At 37.4% G+C, this 20,000-nt stretch overlaps 1 protein-coding gene and 1 pseudogene across 1 annotated transcript in view; one reads left to right on the forward strand and one right to left on the reverse strand.

Moving 5' to 3' along the window:
* Positions 1-20,000, reverse strand: part of LOC137995370 (uncharacterized) — a 198,608-nt pseudogene that overhangs the window by 10,639 nt on the left and 167,969 nt on the right.
* The window catches only part of LOC137994588 (tachykinin-like peptides receptor 86C), a 12,911-nt gene continuing 554 nt past the window's right edge, over positions 7,644-20,000 (forward strand). The window contains exons 1-5 of the mRNA XM_068840191.1: positions 7,644-7,809; positions 14,168-14,322; positions 14,660-14,924; positions 16,030-16,290; positions 18,982-20,000. The exon at positions 18,982-20,000 is cut by the window's right edge and continues 554 nt beyond it. Coding sequence (XP_068696292.1) covers positions 14,210-14,322; positions 14,660-14,924; positions 16,030-16,290; positions 18,982-19,284 — 942 coding nt within the window. The 5' untranslated portion in view covers positions 7,644-7,809; positions 14,168-14,209 and the 3' untranslated portion in view covers positions 19,285-20,000. The remainder of the gene's footprint in view (positions 7,810-14,167; positions 14,323-14,659; positions 14,925-16,029; positions 16,291-18,981) is intronic.

Genomic DNA, 20,000 nt, shown 5'->3' on the forward strand with positions numbered 1-20,000 from the left:
AACGTCACAAATTCAAGATTTGGTCAATTAGGAGGTCATATGTCAACACATTAATCATCCGAAACCACTGGCCTCTAACGCAGTCACGCTCATCGCTAGTGTTGCTATGTTGAAATACTACATGGAAGATATTTTAAGAGAAGCGGAGCGTATAAAAAAGCCAAACCTAAAATGAAAATTTGCCAGTACGATCAAGAATAAGGGTATAACTCTACGTAGAATTGACGAAAAAAATGCCATCGAGAAAAAGAATACCCGAGGAAACAAAAGTAAGAGTTAGAGTTCTCAAGCCCACTACTGATCTTACTCTGGAAGCATTTCTGGGGAGTTAATCGATAAAACTATAGGGTCTATGTAGGGTCGCATCGCCGAGATTAAACGAAGCAATGGCAAAAGACTCAAGCATTAAAGTAGCGCTTTTAAGGCTTTGTAGAGCACTTGAATGGTTTTACATGACATTAAAACGTTTAAGGCACGATTCACGAGACTTTTTATACGATTAACGTCTGTTTTGTGACGCTTTTCAACGGTTAAGCACTGTTAACAAGCAATGGAAAAAGTGTCAATCTGTTCTGTCACCTTTCTGGCCAGACGACAAAATCGTGAAAAATCGACAAAATTCGTTGCTGTTAGCCCGCAAATCGTGCCCATCAACACTTTTGTGAACGTAAATCATGCTCTATTTTTCAGCGTGGAAAAATCAGAAGATAGATTAGGTAAATATCGCCAACAAATTTAAGGGAGCGCAAATGCAGTTCTTAACAATTCAACAACTTTATATATTCGGTATTGTTGGCGCACGGATGCAAAGTCTAAAGCGTAGAATGTGGGTAGGTTGGATAGTTGGATGGAGTAGATAATCTGTGGTAGAAGGTTCGAATCCTCCTTACATCCGATTTCTTTGTTTTTGTTTTTCTTTTTTTTTCCCCCAATAGTTTTATTCTCTTATTTGTTTTTCAATTTATGTTCTCATTTTATAGGTCTCCTGCTTCAAACGTAAATATAGCTTATGAATATAATTACAGTCAACTCTCAGGTATTCGGATGATGTAATTTTTTGAGCGAACGAGAGCAGATTTCGTGTCGTGATTACCCCATATACTACTGGTAACGCCAAGCAGGGGCTCATAGACAATCTTGGACAGAATAAAATGGAAGAGAAATGCCCCCTCTCCCCCAAATCAAGGATGCAGGTGCGTGAAGGCCAAAACGTGCCATTTTCCCATAACTGATTTTGGGGGGAGGGGTGGTCTCAATGTTCCATTTAATTTGTCCAAAATTGTAGGTTTGTAGGTGTTCTTGTAATGGACTGAAAAAAAAAATCTAAATAATTCTATACTGACCAAAAAATGGAACAACTAGGAAAAAAATCTAATATATTTTTTTCACTTAAGGTAATTCCTTAGTATTGCATTGTGCATCCCTACTGCGCACGATTTTCGCGTCATTAGCGCGCGCACATGAGCACGTACGCATACAAAACGTAAGAGATTTTGCTCAAACTAAACCCGATAGCGAAACAAATGCTCCTTTTCTCTCAAACAAGCACGGTGACCCCCGATTTTTTTTTCAGGTATTTGCTAAGAACAGTCTAATAAAGAACATATTTGTAGAAGAAAAAATGTTTGATAGTAGAACATGAATTTTTTTTTGGAAGGGGAGGACTTCAAGCTAACCACGGAACTGTCCCAAAAAGGGCACTATTCTCACAACCAGGAAATCAAAGTCGGCGTAAATGAAGCATTACTACTTATGTAAATAAAAGAAGCTTTATTTTCAAAATAAAATTTTGAGTCTTTAAAGTAACCAAGACTTAATTCTGTATGAAGGTGATTCGAATTTTTAACGCGAAAACATTAAAAATACCCCATTTCAAGAGCCTGCTGACGCGTAAACAAGCACGGTGATCCCATTTTATGGCATTTTTTTAAATGTTCATATCATGAATGTTAATTATGCCAAGTTTCCAAAAAAGTTTAATAGTAGAACAATTTCAAGGGAATTACCTTAAGATCACAGTCAATCTCAACACCCAAGCACCTAGAGGAAACCACTTGATTAATGATAATGTTACTGCCTAATATTATTCCATGTAAATTCAGCACCGGTGAACGCACCGCGTTCCATCATGATCAACTCGGTCTTACCAGGATATGGGGTGAGGAAATTGTCGCGAGTTTCTTTGCACACGATACTTTCTTCCAGTTAAACAATCTACCCACCACTTATGCATATCTAAATAAAGGTCTTCTCAGAATAAGAATGCAATCATCGACTGATGTATGTTTGAGGCCACACGTTTGCGGAAGACAAAAATTAAAAGCATTTAAGATATGATGGTGAAGCATGCTGACCGTCCCCTCAGAAAACACGCCAGGGCAAATAACAAAATAACAAACCGGGCTCAGTCTTGCCACCACCAGTTCAACTCCGACACTATCCATGCTACAACAACCAGAGTTCAAGAAAAGCGGTTGCCCAGCTGATTGGGGACCTTGATGACGTAGGGGAAAAGTTCAAAGCAACATATCCCATTGGAGGCTTTTTACTGCAAAGGTAGGTTCATAACTAGAGAGCTGAAAATACTTTTGTAATGGTGAATATTGTCCTGACTAGACGCTTTATGACCGTTAATTGGTTTGCCTGTGGTACCTGTTAAACAGAAGGCACTGAGGTAGGTGGTATTAAATTGCAGCGTTCCAGTTAATTTTTTCAAGTGGGAGAGGGGGGGGGGGGGGAGGGTCATGTATACCATTTAATGGGTCACAGAGACGTCGTGCTAGCAGTGGCCCTTTAGCTCACACGTTCACACGTTGAATTATTTTATAATGTCCTGTCCCGTTTTGAGGTCTTTTACTTTTTTAAGCTAAATAAATTCAGTTCAAAGATAACAAAACTAGCCTGCAAGCAGGCTCTCCTGTAGAAAATGGCGCGTGGTCAAAATATAGGTAGGGGATTGCTTTCTTTCGAAACTAGCAACCAAGCCCCTACATTTCGACTGCGCGCCATTTTAACGGAAGAGTCTGCTTGCAGGCTATAGCAAAACACGCTCTTGAGTAAAACTCACTTGTTTCTTCTTTGATCTTTCAGGGGCACCCAACGAATCTGTTCCTCACATTATCTGTTCCCCAGAGGAATCTTGCTGGCTGGCAAAAATACAGGTGTTTCGATGAGCTGGCCAGGAAATTTTGTTATTGATAGAGGTTTTGCCTGGGAATTACTGACTTTTTCTAACATTTCAATCCGAACTGGCTATTGAAACTCTGAAGACTGAGGACGACTAAAAAAAAAAAAAAAAGAAAAAAAAACTCCTTCCCTCTCCCGAACATACGATGGCTGGTCAGAGTGATTGCGCTTGCGGAAAAAACCTTTTGTTTGGTCGTTTTGCATCGGGGGATTTTAAAGCGCGCGGAATTCCTGGCTGGGAAATAAATTTGATCAGCTGGCTGGGAAACCAACCAATTTTATCTATTTCTTGTGTGTCTTGCTGGGAAAAAGGAACAGATAATGGTTTCCCAGCAACCCTGAAAAACACCTGAAAATGCCTTCATAACATTTATTTTCATTAACTGGGGAATAATAATACATTTTACAACAAATTGGTCGTTGGGTGCCCCTGATCTTTGACGGACGTTTTCCTGCACGTCATGCATGTCTTGCAGTTGCAGTAAGCAAACATTTATTCCACACACTAAGGAAGGACTGAACATGTTGTTTGCGCTTCATGATTGCTCTTCTTTGCAGTCTAATCTGATTCCAGATCAAAACGTTTTGGCTTAAAAAACACTAAAAAGTATTGCAAAAGCGGGGAGTTAATAGTAAAAGGCAAGCCAAAAGACAGATGAAGATAAAATAAGTAACTGAGATTTTTACATAAAACTCTGATTTCGAATTCTCAGCAAAAGATTAACGATACTCGATCGTAAAAACACAAAAACTCCCGCAGTGCCTGACTTCTATGAAGCAAATTATAGGAATGGCTTTTGTTAGATATTTCGGCTGCTTTAACCTCAGGAAAAGATTTGTTTAGTCACTTTAGTGTAAAACGAAGTTATTATTAATTTAAGAAGCCTACAATATTTCTCTTTCTCGTTAAAGACAGCGATTTCCCGCGAATTTTTTTTTTTAACGTATTCCCTTGAAATATTATTGTCAGTGTTGCATCTTTAACATTCTTACAGTGGAATATATATATTTTTTAAGTTAAGGTGGCTCCCTATAGTATTTGCGAATACTCTCACTACAGAGCAGGAGTTACAAAAGGAAACCTAATTAATGTGTCTTAAAGTTTTTCCTGTAGAGATTTACCAGTATGAATACCGATATAATAAGCCTTATTTTTAGGGTGTCAATTTTTGGATTAAGGCCGTAACCATGGCAACATCGCTTCTAATGACAGGCAGATATATTCATATTTTTGGCCTAAATTCGTTATATTTATGCTTTCCTTTGGTGTAAACTGAATTTCTTTTTCATTTATTGCCACCTTACGTAAATTATATTGCCTGACATTTTGAAGCAGTAAAAATTCAAGGTAATTCATAGTATTCTGTAATTTGTCATTTTTCTAAATATATTCGATTAGCTCTGACAGATTTTAACAAATTTATGGCATTTAATAGGAACTGTATGTGGTTACAACTAAGCCAATTTTCAAAAAAACTTTACCGAAGGGAACGCGAAAGAGTTAGAAGTTTATTTTACAGATTATGTCATGCTGATGTCACGAAAATCGGAAAACACGCGCGATTCAGGCTTTGCACGCCATACTAGTGCACAGCTTGCCCGCGCTCCTAAAATTCTAGGGAGCCTCCTTAATATCCTCTGTCAAAAATTTGCATAAGAATCTTGAAATAAACATCGCAGCGGCACAGAAGAAATGTGGTCGCATTTTCCTCTTCGTCGAATTCTCGTTTCTTTTTTATTTTCGGATTGGCCCAGCCAGTATTACTCCTAGGAAAATTCAGTTTCAGCGCCTTCAACAGTGTTGCAGATAAGAGTCGAGTCTCGGATCAATCTCGACAAAGATAGCTTCCTGGCCCATTAGATGAAATGTAAATATTCAGTTAAATATTACATCAAAATTAAAAAACAAAAGACGGAAGTTTCTTGGCGAAAAAGTACGTTGTTTAACTATGAAAGTGACGAACGATTAACATTCTTCGCTGTAGCTATTTAATGTAAACAAGAACCTTGACACAAGCTCATCACGTGCACCTTTGTGGTTGCCTAGCACGTGATCAATTTATTCCTTTTGACACAACATCATGACCTTCCCCTTAATATATTAATTGCGTGCGTGCGTGCGAACAAGAAACACAATCAGTGTCACAAACCATATGCAATTAAATAAATTTCTCACAATTCAGGATCAAACCTGACGACCCTTTTCCGTCAATATTGAAGCACAAAATAGACAACAAGATTTCTTTCAAATAATTCTTCACTGTCGCATTCCCACTTATTTTTTTCATAGAAGACTGCAGAGTTGAGTACAAAATAAATGTAAACAGCCAGACAACTGAAATGCGACTTCATTAAAGACAGAAGTATTCAAGGCGTTCGATTCCTTCAATGTTTGTTAAACCCTTACAGAATTTGCCATTTGGTTCAGTGTTGTACATAACATCACACTTAGTAAAATATTGGAAACAAAGCTCACTTTGATATCCAACGACAAAAGATGCAATTGTTATCGAAGAACATTACTGGTCGCCACAGTTGGTAAAATGTTGGAAATACAGCTCGCCTCGATACAGCTCGGTGAAGTCCTTTACTGGTCGCTTTAATATTCCAGGTATTAATTATTTTTGAATTCCCTGCCTGTCTTGTTTATCCAATTGACGTTCCATTCTTGAGCTCCATAAGGGTGAACCACCAAAACACCATTCGCGTTACAATGACTTCGACGCCATTGCAGGTTAATTAAATATTCTACTGTGTCCACCAGTTAAAATCTACGCATTTCTACTACCCCCTAAAACACACCAAAGATACGCGCAGAAGACTACGCACAAAGAAAATACTTAGCAGGGGAGTGACAGGTTCCATTTTCCGACACGGGAAAAAAAATGAACGGAGACCTTTCACTCAGATTCTGAATGGATTGCCATATCGCAACCCAGTAAAAAGCCTACCCAACTGTTTATCTTCAATCGTTTTCTAACAATACTTGCTGGCCTTCCAATGTAACAACAGTGATTTGTTTCTGACAAATCGTTACCCGAAAAAAAAAACTTGTGTGCTTACACAATGTTCGTAAATTGACAAATTGTTTCCCAAATGAAATCGTCCCGCGATTCTTAATCAAACTAAAGGATTATTACTGTCGTGAGATAATTTAGTCACTTTACGACACTCGTTTGTTAAAAAGAAACCAGGTTTGAGGCAAAGGCGGACAAAAGCTTTCTCTTACTTTTCGAATAGCTGCTCCAACGCTAGACTGTACGGCACGTAACGTGTGACACTCCGTGACAGATGGCAAGATATTTTCAACAATATTAGGGTTAGTCAGATTAGTGATTCTTGAAGTATTTACAAGGCAAACGATAGGTGTTATTACAAACATTAACATATTAAAGGCTCGCGACAGTATTCTGTCCTAAAGAGGCTGCTGTTCAGAAAGAACCAATCTTAAACACGGCTTGGATCGAAAAAAAAAAGGCCGCAAGTTATTATCATTATTTTACTGGATTTTTGAGACCGTCAGTTTCATTTTTTTCAAAGTGTCAATAAACTTTCGAATAATTTATCGCAACATTGAAAACTCTTAAAAATGCAAGCCCGTGCCATGGGTAACCGCATTGTTGGGGATACTTTCAACATTTCCGAATCCCTAATTTTTTCACCAGAAGAGATTTCTACACAAAATTTTAACTCGATGTACCTATTGTTAATAATACCGTGACACCCTTTCAGTTCCTTCATCCGGTCAGATGTTTCTTACTATTCGTTTTGTCATTTAATCCCGCCGTTACTGCATTATATGCGATCGTTTTGACTTGTCTCTTTACATGAAAACTTGTAATTCAGCAAGTAAATCCACAGAGTACCAATATGGTATTTTCTATATTAAGACCGTCGAAAGTGAGCCAAGATCAAAGCAAAGGACACGACTTCTTCCATGATTCATTCCCGATTTTTACCCGATTTTTCTAATATATCATTAAAATCCTGCTCGTTTCTTTAATAAAGCTCGCAGTTAAAGGAGCAAAATAAAATAAATAAAATAATAAATAGCCTGTCTTCTTGTTCAAGTTTGTATAAGTTTGTAACTGAAATTGATTCTGTGCTGCATCTCGCAACTAGTCAGTATCCTATAAATATTAAGATAAATCATAAGCCACTTTCTAATCAAGCACAAGGCAACACATGATGATATTCAGACTCTTAATCATAACTTAAAAACATAGAACTGAATTAAGAATCTCCTCATTTCACATGAACACCTGTAATCTTTGACGTATCGTAATTGAAACCTTTCAATTGTCAATAAGGACCGCACAGAGATGCTTCATTCTCAGAGAAATCAATGGGAATAGGTTTGTCGCTTTGTTTTGGAGGTAATGTTTTTTTCGGCTACTTATTGTTCACTGTAGTTGACTTGATGCACTTAATTATTCAAGTCCCTTATATATATTTCGTCCTGTCTGTGGCTTGCCTTGTGAGGTCGCCTACAAATCTAGCTGGGCTACTAAACGTCAGAAAATTTATCCTTCACTTAATTGGAAAACCAGAGGTTACAATAAGCTTTGAGAGAAATAAGAAGACAACGCCAATAGGTGTTGAAGACCAAGCAAACTTAACCATGTATGTATAGTTTCCAATAACAGCGTGTTTGACATCTAAACTTATGTTTTCAAGTCAAACAGTCAAGTTGCTAAGACGTAGTTGTGGACGTAACATGTTAAAGTTTCATTGAAAATGTCGAGGGCTGTTCATGGACAGCGTGACGGTGATCCTTTCTCGCGGCGCTAGGGAGTATATGGCTCAAAGCTACTTGAAGGATCGTCATAATAAGCCATTGTTTTTAAAGGCACGACTTTTGCGAGCAGTAATTGCCTTAAATAACAATTTTCAAGCACGGTTTCATTTAATTTTGTCGCATTTTCTTTCTGCTTCAAAGGGAAAAGCCAAATAAATTAAACATGTGGTACTTGTACAAGTACAATAAAAACGTTATCGGAGAACTTATTTCTTGCTTTGCTCAACGGTAGCAATAATTATTGTTTCTTAACTATCTCCGAGCAGTAGTTAACCGGTTTGATTTATAAATAGCCAAACTTGTACACATGTTGTTGGCTCCGGCCGTCGAAGACTTATTGAATAGTCATTCTTATAAGGAGGATAAGAGACGGCTCTTATGAGTTCTAGTTTGATAGAAAGTTTTATATCCTAAAGAAAAATAAGGACACAGTCGATTCTCCAAAAAATATCCTTTTTCTGTTGTCGTGTCTTCAGAAATAAACACTGTAGGCAGGCGGCTGGTTTTAGACAGGTTTCCCTTCCCTTTCAAGTGCGCTTCTTTGGTCTGGTAAAAAGGGAAACATTTACTTCATTATTAGGCGTGGTTACATAGTCTATAGTTGAGCAAACGTGATGCAAAAGCGACGGCTTGATGATACCAGGTGCAACAAAGGAGACTAATGTTGCGCATGCGCCTCATCACCCCGAAAAACCCTTGAAATTCAGTCAAATTCATTCGAAACGCGGGAACATGAGAAATGGCGGATGTAGTGCTGTCATCGTTAATATTCATCGCATGTTTCCAAAAGGACGGCACACAATGAATGCAAAAATGATAAGTCATTTGAAAGACTTGGGCATTACCTTATCTTTATGACTGATACTGGTTCAATACAACGCGAAATACGGCGAAGGATCACAAATGAAGCGAAGATGGCGAGTCAAAAGTGTGTCGATGAATTGCAGAACTGGCAAGGAGCAGAGGATAGTTTTTCCTTCCTGGCGTTGTTTTTCCTTATTTAAGAGACTTCAACTCAGAATGGAGTGCTGTTTGATAATAAAGTAAGTCGGATTTAAATTGAAATGTGAGTTTACATTCAAAAATATGGGCAAACTGGCGTTTGAAGCGAGGACAACGGTAAATCAGCTAACAAGATGGACTAGAAAATGGCAGCCCACTGGTGAAGAACATCTCAATTCGCTATAAAGCTTCCCAACCTTGAAATTTTGAACCACATGGTCGAAGTTGAGTCGGTAATTGTTCTGGAGAAGAAATAGGGCTGATTTTGAATCTTGAAGCGAACAGATGAAGCCAAGACGCAAGGCTTTATTTTACGAGTGCTCCAGATAATTTAAATTTCCTTGGCAAAAAATATTTTAATTCCCTTTTTCGAGACTTTTGTCATAGGCCGTGATACGGGAATTCCCGCATGTTGCAGTAAGCCCAACAACCATAGAAAAGATTTGTGTAAAGAAATTGTCATTAAAAGTGGCAAGGCTCAACACAGCAGGTTTCGTGTGACACAGTGTTGTCTACAAAATGGCTCCAAATCTTGTTATGATATCATCTCGCTCTGCCCTATTGTGTCTTTGACATGGCACACTTTCACGTCTGTAAATTAAACCACTGAAAAAGTATTAAATTTGAAGCTTTTTTCAATTTGTATTTTGTCATATTGCCCTAAGCTGCGAGAGTTTCAAGTTGATGAAATGACGCGCACAAGTAATTCTAACTCGGAGAACGAGACTCAAGTCGGCATCTCATGCGTTCTCGTGGCCAAATCTTAGAAAATATTTCGTGATACGGGAATCACCTTTAACAGCCGACACACAAATATCAGAAGAATAATTAAAATTAAACAGTTTAAATTTAAAAGTGGCAAGGCGCGCGCAAGCAACCAGCAAAGTGAGCCTATTGTCCTATTGAAATCTGCAACTTCGAGCTAGTTGTTTGTTGGAAGAACAGTCATAGGACGTCCCCTCAATGCTATCCAGTCATTGTGGATACATCAAATACTAATTTTTCGCAGAAATGTGGAGATTAACACTGATTTGCAGTTAAATTATTTATTATTTATTTATTTACAATGCACTTACACGTTTTCTTGGTATAAAATTTACCTACTCATCTCAGGCAAAGTATTATTTACATTTGTATAAAACTGCTTCAGGCGAGGGAAAAAACGAAATTATTACAGATAACGTAATTATATACACTATACCACTAATAGAAATAAATGGTATATAGTTAACTTTACTAAAAAGGAGATTGACACTGATTCATATGTAAATACATTCCAAAATGACATAAGCAGGTAAAACATTTGTGAATGTAATCCATAATGTGAATACATTCAAATTAACAACAATCTCAGAGAAAGAATTATATTATATTCTTAACTTTAAGTAGTACTCAATCTACAGAACAGGATATCCCATTCAGTTGCAATATTTAGACTTATAATACCGGAGTACATACCAGCAAGTACCGGTAAGGAAATTAGTACTGAGCAAAATAGTGTTCAAAAATTGCTTTTTTAAAGTAGGATTTTAGATGTGCTGTTTTGATTATAAAGAGGAAGTCATTCCAAAAGTATTTTCCAATAATAGATAGGCAGAATTTTCTTACATTGGCTATAGCATGAAGAAATAAATACTACAAAGATGCATCCTGAGTTGAATGATTATGTTGCTCCGAAACCAGTAATATGGAAAAAATTACATGGCTTATTGCCACAAAGACAATCGTGCACAAATAAATGTGTACATTTTAGCAATATCGTGAAATTTCAATAGACCTAAGGAAACATAATGTGGGATGGGGGAACATCATGAATGATTTTAATAACTTTATTTTTTGAATTTTATCAGCTGTGACATTGGGTTTTCATAATAACTACCCTGCAACATAGAGCCATACAGTAAATATCGCTAAATAAGTGAATAATTAACAATTATTCGCCTCAGGCTCAGTGATTATCGGTGAATATTCACAGTGACGAAGTTGAGGTGAATATTCACCGATAATCACTGAGCCTGAGGTGAATAATAATTTTGTTTTAGTATAAATACACAGGTGATTATTTCAAAAAAGAGAAGAAAAAAACATTTCATCACGAAATCATCTTCAGTTACAGTGGCAAAACGACTACTGGCAGCCATTTTGTCGGTCGAGGTGATTATCGGCTGATAATCTGAGATAGCAAGCCAATGAGAGCGCGATTTTGTATAATCACCTGTGTATTTATACTAAAAGATATTGTTTAGACAATGTTTACTGACAATGCTTAACCTTGATTATGACATTAATACATTAATTTTACTAACTTTGTTACAAATATAATGAATATGATCATGCCAGGAAAGGTGATGGCCAATATAGATATCATACCCACATATCTTAAGATTGAAACTGGTTCAAGGAATTGACCAGCTATTAAAGTTTAATGAAGGAAGTAAGTTGAAATTTACTTTCTGATGAGGATTGATGATAAGATATTTACTTTTCTTTAAATTTAAAGTTAATAAACACTTGGTAGTTCAGAGCTATTGTGAATTAGAAGTTCATCTATATATAGGGAAGATATCTGATGACAAGCATTGATGTGCCAACCACAGGAACAAAAGAACCTTTTGTTTCAACATCCAGCGAGCCTCTGGTTGGCACATTAATGACAATAGTTAAACAATAAATTATCTTCCCTACACTGTTTTGGCATGCTGCATTGCAGAGGTTTCCCCACCACATGATGTACAATTTAAACAAATATTTACAGGGTGTCAAGTGGGTAAAATGGTCAGAAAATGAGAAAATCGGGGGCTTTTTAACCTAAAAGTAGGAACAAAATAGCAGCATTTGCACGTGAATAGGAAAAGTAATGGAAATGCCTAATTGAAGTCATCATTGAGAGGTTCAAAATTATTGTCTTTAAATCAACATGAAGTACAAGCTTAGTACATTTTTCTCCAGCCACAAGCACAAAAAATACATATTTTTTTCTGAAAAGCCAGCGAATTTAAAAGGCTCAGAATAATGGGAAATAACAATAGCTGGCACATTCATCAACTACCTAGAAATTACTACAGTACCCTTATTATCTACCCTCTGATTTCAATCCACGGCGATTTAGTAAATCCTCCACACACGTTGCTAATTGTAACTAGTACATTGTAGGAACTGGTGAAGAAGGCGTTGACAACGCTGGCATTTCGTATAATGTTTCTGTGGACAAGAAGGAAAATACAATACACCAATTTTTTAAAGGACATTTAATAGGCTGCGCAGACTTATGGCTTGAGATTATAAATAAAACAAAAGGAATAGCGAATTCATCTTACCTTAGCAGACTTGACAGCAAGGCCTCGGCTGAACAACCACTTCAATCGATCTATGACAACATTTAACTCGGAAAAATCAATTGTGCATGAAGCCACGGACGAAAAATCGATCACGCAAAAGTGAAAGACTTAAAAGAAATCAGCTTCTGCCACTGAACTACCGCTATTCCGAAAGAAAAAAAGGTGTACACGTCGCTGCTGCTATAAAAATCCCTAGAGCAAGTAATCGAACAAGACATCTTTGGCCGCCATTTTGTTTGTTATTTCGCTCGCGCGCGCGTGAAAAAACCTGGGTACAAGCAAAACAATCAACCAATCAGACAAAAGTCTCCTTTGTTACCAGGTGCAGTATCGAGTAAAAGTAACGGGTCTAGCAACGGTTGGGATTTTCCTGGGTAGTACACCATTTGGTCTGCACAATGATCTTTTCGTTTTAGAAAATGTTGTACGATTGAATGTAAGTCAAACGGTGATATTTCAGTTTTATATTTCCTGGCATAGAAGCGGCTTAGTAATCTGCGGCCTTCGCCTCATGAAGGCAGCAATCTCCCGGTATGTTTCAGTTATTTCCTAAAGCTTTTGAGCTGATCGAGATGGTTTTGGAGAAGAAATAATTCTAATAAGGCCCGTCGTTTAAAAAGGGATATGATTGCGACAGATGTTGTTAAGAATTTTAAAGAAAAATTGTGGTAATTCTTTATGCTTAAACTTTTACAATGAATTTAGGGGCACCTTCATATATTTCTTGTAGATTATTTCCAGTAAAGGTTAAAGGAACCAAGGCTGATACAACGGAGAAGGTCGGAATATATTATGTAAAGCCAGGATCCTTTTCCGTCCCTATATATCCGGCTCTTTACTGTTAAATCATTTCAGTTTTTCTCGTTCCAATTAGTTATTATATCACTTTGTCGGGCATTGTGGCACATTTTGCCTGCTAAAATGGAGAATTTGGGTTAAATGAATTTTAGCTTGCTGAAATAAACCAAGGAAAAGTATGAAATTGTGCAATTGTACAATTAATTTCAACGCTTACAAATGAGCTTTATGGACTTTTCCTTTTTCATTTCTTACACTTTTTAAAAATTCAAATGGACAGATTTTGTAATTTCTAGCCAGCTTCGCTTGATGGCGTATTTTCATTGAGGGAAAATAAAATGCATTCAACTTGTAAACACTCGCGTGATTGTTCAGACTGTTTTGTTGTCTTTTTTTAAGTTTTTATTTTGTCAATAGTAATAAAGTTAGTGTTTTTGGGCACAAATATGTTTTGGCCAGACGGCTGGCGGCTCGGGTTAAAATGATCTGAGTCGGACCCAAAAGATAGTTATGCCCGAGAACATAAACTCTATTGTTTTATTGTACCCCATCCGTTAAGTCTGTTAATTAAATTCTTTAGCTCAGGTATTGTATCATATTACACACCATATCACTATTCACACTGTAACGTCTATGTAAACTGCATTCATTACTTGCAAAACATAAAGAAAGGCAGTGCCTCAATTCGAAATATTGAGTTTTAGTAGTATATTCCTTCACCGTTATATCAGCCTTGCTCTCTTTGGCTTTTAATAATATTAGTCGTGCAGAGGAAATCCTTCATCAGTATCCAGTGCTTCTGTTTTATTAGGCTGGTCCTTGCTTAGAAAGTAATATTTTATAATCTTCAACCATTTATTCAACATTTGATTAATTATTTATTCATTTAGTCATTCCTTCGTTCATTTAGTTATTTATTCAATAATTCAATTATTAATTTATTAATTAATTCGTTTACATAGTATTACGTTGTACATGCATTACCAAGATACCTCAAGAATACATGAAAAAAAAATCAACTCGGTAATTTTTTTTTCCTTTGTAGGTGACTGCAAAACTGCGGATTGGGTCAAAATTCCCAGTAGTCATGTTTGATTCATTTAATATCACCATAGCAACAGTCGAGTGTTTATTAGCCATTACAAGCATCGCTGGAAACTTACTCGTATGTTTCGTCATAATCAAAAATCGTGATATGAGGTACATACATAGCATCTGCATCATCAAAATATCTTGGCCCAGTTGTCCCCTCCAAGGGTACCAAAGGGAACGACAAACAGTGAGGTGGGTTAGGTAAGGGGGGTGTGTAATGTTGAAGGGTCAAAATCAATGATTTAAACTGAAGGTTAAATGGATCGACGTGGCCGAGCGTACCGATCAAATTGTAACCACAATCCCAAAAACCTTTGAGCGGATACGAAACATCATTGATATATAACATGGTTTTGAGGCTTTTAAATTACTGATGCAAGAACTTTCAGAATTATTGTTTGAATCAGTTGCGTTTTAATTTTTTTCTATTACCTTTATCTCATAGGACTCCTTTCAACTATCTGCTATTGAACCTTGCAGTAGCGGACATCATTTATCCAACCTTCCTCTCTACTTTTTTCATCTACCGTCACTCTTTCAATAACCCTGATGCAATGCTTGGGAATGCAATTTGCCTGTCGTTGAGGAAATTGGCGTGGATCGGAGGTGATTCTTCTGTATTCACTATGATTGCCATTGCAAGGGAACGCTACTGGGCTGTAGTACACCCATATTCAATTCAGCGGAAACTCACTTGGCGAAAATTGAAGGTGCGAAGATTAACCTGTTGAGCGTATACAGGCCATATAAATGATATACAAAAATTTGGTTTATCAACGGAGTTGATAATGTAAATTGACCACCGTAAAGAGATTCTAAAAGCTGACGTTTCGAGCGTTAGCCCTTCGTCAGAGCGAATCGGATTCGCTCTGACGAAGGGCTAACGCTCGAAACGTCAGCCTTTAGAATCTCTGTACGGTGGTCAATTTACATTATCAACTCCGTTGATAAACCAAATTTTTGTATACTACTTCCCCACCGACGCAGCACCACAGTTTCTTTACAAACTACCCCTTCATTCATATAAATGATAAGCGGCCATTTGCAATGGCAGATCCTTTTTCACCAATTTCATTTTAATTTTATTTTCACCAATATGAGTGTCTTAAGGATACCCTCAAAAACTGAATTCAGTTCTCATGAGAACAATTTTTCAAAACCTGTTTAGCATTTAGCAATTGACAATTGATCTTGACTTTTCTTTCCGAATTTTGTTTTTCAAAAGGCCTTTAAGGAATTACTATGGGAAGTATCCACAAATTTCAATCAAATCCGACAATATTGAAATGCCTCAAAAACGTTGGCAAATTCATCCCCTGGGTCCCTCAAATGAAATAAAAGTTTAGCTTTAAACCTCAATTCTCGGTATTTATCCCTTTCTCATAGCATTTTTAAGGCTGGGAAAACTGACATTAATTACGTACAGAGCGTCGGATCTTGTCTGTCCATGACCTGAGGCTCTGGGAAACTCTATATAGGAGAGCATGCGCCATATGGTTCTTATAGCCAAAAATTGGCCGTTTGCACCTTACAACGTACGCCTGCTCACTCCTCGTGCTAACACGAATGAACCAATCAGAGAGGCTTTTCATTTTTCTTCGCGAAAACCAATAGAAAGACTTTTTGTTTCAGGGCTCCCTAGGACTCAATTTCTCCCTCAGTCATGCACAAAAGAGAAGAGCTCTGGGATTGAGATTGGCATTAATTAGTAAAATAATACTAACAAGCTACCTGTGGTCAACCAAATACTTTAGTTGCCCTGCTTCCCTAAAATTTACTTATCAACTGTTAAGTTTCATGCATCCCACGCTACAGGCAATTATTCCAGGTACTTGGACCCTTTCAGCACTGTTAAATACCCGAGGCTTCATGATCCAGAGCTTCGGCGGAAAAGTCGCCGTGAGGTCTTGTGATCACTTTTGGCTTGTTTCCGAAGAATTGCAAAAGGCTCATCGCCTCACTATGGTAATCTTTGTTGGCATTTCATCCTTGTTGATGATTGGCTATTACTCGATCGTTGTTTACACTTTGTGGTTCAAACGTGACGATCAGTCGGAAAAACCACTTCATCAGCAGGTATGAATAATTTTATTGGCAGCGCAGCGAGTGGATTAGTTGGTTGAGTATCGGGCTGTAAAGCGGCGGGAGGTAGTGGGTTCGAACTCCAGCCGGATCAACACTCAGGATCTTAAAATAACTGAGGAGAAAGTTCTGCCTTTGTAATTTCATCTGCAAATGGTTAGACTTTCAAGTCTTCTCGGATAAAGACTGTAAGCTGTAGGCCCCGTCTCACAAACATCTTCTATAAACCCACACACTGTTCGAGAAGAGTAGGGGATGAAGTCCCCGGTGCTGTGGCTGTCCTGTTTTCTCCAGCAGAAGTGGCCGTCTTGGAGGTGGTGTCTCTAAAACGGCTTGTGGTGTATGAAGCCACCTAAGCAGAAACAGCCATAAGTCAAAAAGGGACTTTGACGAGTGCTGGAATATGTAGATGTAGTATGTGGGAAGAAGTTCCAACCGGATCCATTGAGAAAGACCGAAAGACATCAAAACGTTTCGATGTTAATGCACTAATATCAAGTATAATATAATATTATATCCTACACATTTCAATCTTTAAGTTATTCATTTTATGGAAACAAAGGAGAGCTACGCAGTTCACCCATTTATTTTCTGTTTATCCGTGATAATCTCATAACCAGCTTAGTTCACAACCAGATCAAAGCGCCATTTCTCACTATTCGAAAAGAGACAACTGCAACCTGCAAACAGACTCCTGCCGTGCTAGTATTTTGCCAGAGAGACTTCTTCGCATTTTGCCAGCGCCTGTGCTTTTATAAGCGCGGTCTGAGAACAAATTGAACCAAACATTTCCACCGAAGGATTAACTCAATGAGAAAGAGCGTTTTCGTGGGGTACACCTCTAGTAAGTTGCAATATTTTCAGTCACAACGTTTTATCTTACTTCTTTAGACTTTAAAAGGGGCACTGGCGAACCAAAAAATCAGAGACAGCAAGAGGCTATGGATAGCCTACACTTTTTTCGAAGGATTTCTAGACGATTTTCTTTTAAGGAGGCTCAAACCGGCTTTAACACATTCAACAAACTGTTTTATCTGGAAGGATTGAATATTTCTTCCAAAGTTTTAACACTTACTGAAAAAGTTATGATGCCATTTGAAACACCAAAATATGCTTAACGAGATGTACTCATTAATGTGGCGTAATTGCAACAAAAGAGCCATATAATAATTTAACATTGATATTAGCGCCGAGTTGGCTATTACCAGTCTCATATCCAACCAGCGCGAGTGGAATAATTGTTTTATTAAATTCCTGAAAGTTCAAAAGTTTGGAAGTACAAAATATGAGCGAAAAAGGGGAGAAAATCGTAGCGAAATCGAAGAAACTTGATGAAGATGCGATGTTGTGTAATATCTAGTGGCCAGACAGACGCAGACTCATCACAAAAACTTTTCTTACCTTTTCGCGTACTTCTAAGCTTCAGGATTGATACAAACTTTCCACAAAAACGTTTTCTTTTTTTTTGTTTTTGCTTTATACCGACAGAGATTTCGCTTTCCGGCGAAAAAAACTTTAGTTTAGCAACAAAATCGCAATCATTTACCACATAAGGTCAAACTAAGGTATATGAGCTGATAACCGAGATTGAGTGAACCAATTAGAGCACGATAAATGCATTATCAGAGGTTGAGAATTTAATAACAGCTAATATTTTGTCTTTAAACGCATCTACCTCAAAAACGAACTCGCTGATCCCCATTTTTTATTGCTGTTGAGTGATAGCACGCTAAGATGAAACTTTCTGCAAAGTTTGAAAAAAATTTTCCGTACCAGATTCAAAAAGCCACCTTCACAATTGAGAAATTTTAAGGTGGCTCTGAATGTCAACAAGTTTAGTCTAAGCCTACTAATCACTTTTCAGCAATAAAAAATGGGCGTCACCGAGTTCGTTTTTGAGATATATGGGCTTATACACAAAATGTAGGGAGTTTTTAGATGGTTCTTTTGTTTGCATGGTAATTTAGTACGTCACATTAATATGTGCATCTCGTTAAGCAATTATTGGTGTTTGATTTGGTACCATAACATTGCCATTAAATGAAACAGTGATGTAGAGTTAATCTTTCTAATAACACTATCTGTCCAAATTATGGATATCGGTTTGACCAACCTGAAGTTCACAGTATTTCAGTGTTTTTTTTTTTTTAATCTTGCAATATTTTGCTCAATATTCAGTTAAATATTGTTGTCCGAAGTTTAAAGTCCACACCCCTTGACCCAACCATAGGGTTTAGTGCGATCGTAGAATAGTTGTTCACGTTGAAAGCCGTTGTTAGCGGCTTTAATTCTAATCAAAACCAGTAATCAGATTCATTGCAAGTTTCTGCGACGGTATTTAAAATATTTAACACTTAGTAATTTTCTTAACAATTCAGTAAGGATCATAAAGTTATGTAATTACCGAGCCCTGTATCGGAGATGCCTTACCGAATGATAACCGGATATTAGGTGCAACGATGACACAAAAACTCGGTTGCGGTTACGCACACAATTCTTTGATAAATATTTCAATAATAATAATAATAATAATAATAATAATAAGAATAATAATAATAATATTGCAAGGTAACCTGTGGGACCGAAAACATTCCAAGCTGCTGCAAAGTTGAAGTTGATGAACTATTTATCACGCTGTCTCTTACCCAGTATCTGATCGTATTATCCTTTTCTATTTTTACGCAGGTTGTGTTGAAAGTACGGAAGCGAGTGACCTTGATGGTTTTGACTGTCACTACACTCTTCGCAATTTGCTGGATTTCAGACATCGTACTTCACGTTTTGGAAGATTTTGGCCTTTGCACAATCAGCGATGTTGCAATTCCCATAGCTCACACCATGATTGTTTTTAATTCAGCTGTCAACCCGTTTGCCTACGCTCTGATAAATGAAAGATTCAGAGAGAAGATGAAGGGAATGCTATGCAATAGGTCATGCCAAAGTGAAGGAAGGATCACTAGTGAAACCTCTTCCAACAGAGTTAATTAAGCGCTCCAGAGGAGAGCTTTGTTTCAGTTCAAATATCACCGACCAGAGAATTCATTGAAATTTACTGAACAAATAGGAGCTTTAGAACGTGAAAAATGCTTATTCTCCCTTTTTAATTTCTAACATATTTTCTCCGTCTTATTAGAAATTTCATTGATCACGGCAATGATTCGTATCAGAGTTTACGTCACGGTTTTTTAACTCCCCATTCTATCATGATATTACTTTTTGTAAGCAGATCCATGTGACATTTGATAGAAGGGCTATTGTACCTCAATTATCTAACATTAACTGCACCTTTATTGATTCAATTTTTCTATAGTAACAATGACGGGTACTCGTTGAAATGAACTCAATGATTTGCAATGATTTGAACACAACAATGTAGGAGGCAGTGTCGCCCAGTGGTTAGGGCGCTGGTCTTCAGATCCGGAGATCCCAGGTTCAAGACCCGCTCTGACCACTCGTTGAATTTGATCCTGGTAGCCCCTGGTTCAACTTCCCAGCTGCACTTGTAAATAGCCAACTGGTTTGCCTCCGGCCAGTTGGGATTCTTAACAGTTGTAGTTGTTGTGTTCTATTGTTTCGTTGATTGTGTTTCATTGGCCCTGAAAAGCCCCTATGGGGGAGCGGTCAATTAAGTATGTATTGTATTATTGTATTGTAATTTGGCTCGTTGAAACTAATTCACAGCCATTAACCGGCTTACAAAGTCA

This window comes from Montipora foliosa, chromosome 3, assembly GCF_036669935.1.
Source record: "Montipora foliosa isolate CH-2021 chromosome 3, ASM3666993v2, whole genome shotgun sequence".
In the NCBI taxonomy this organism is placed as follows: domain Eukaryota; kingdom Metazoa; phylum Cnidaria; class Anthozoa; order Scleractinia; family Acroporidae; genus Montipora; species Montipora foliosa.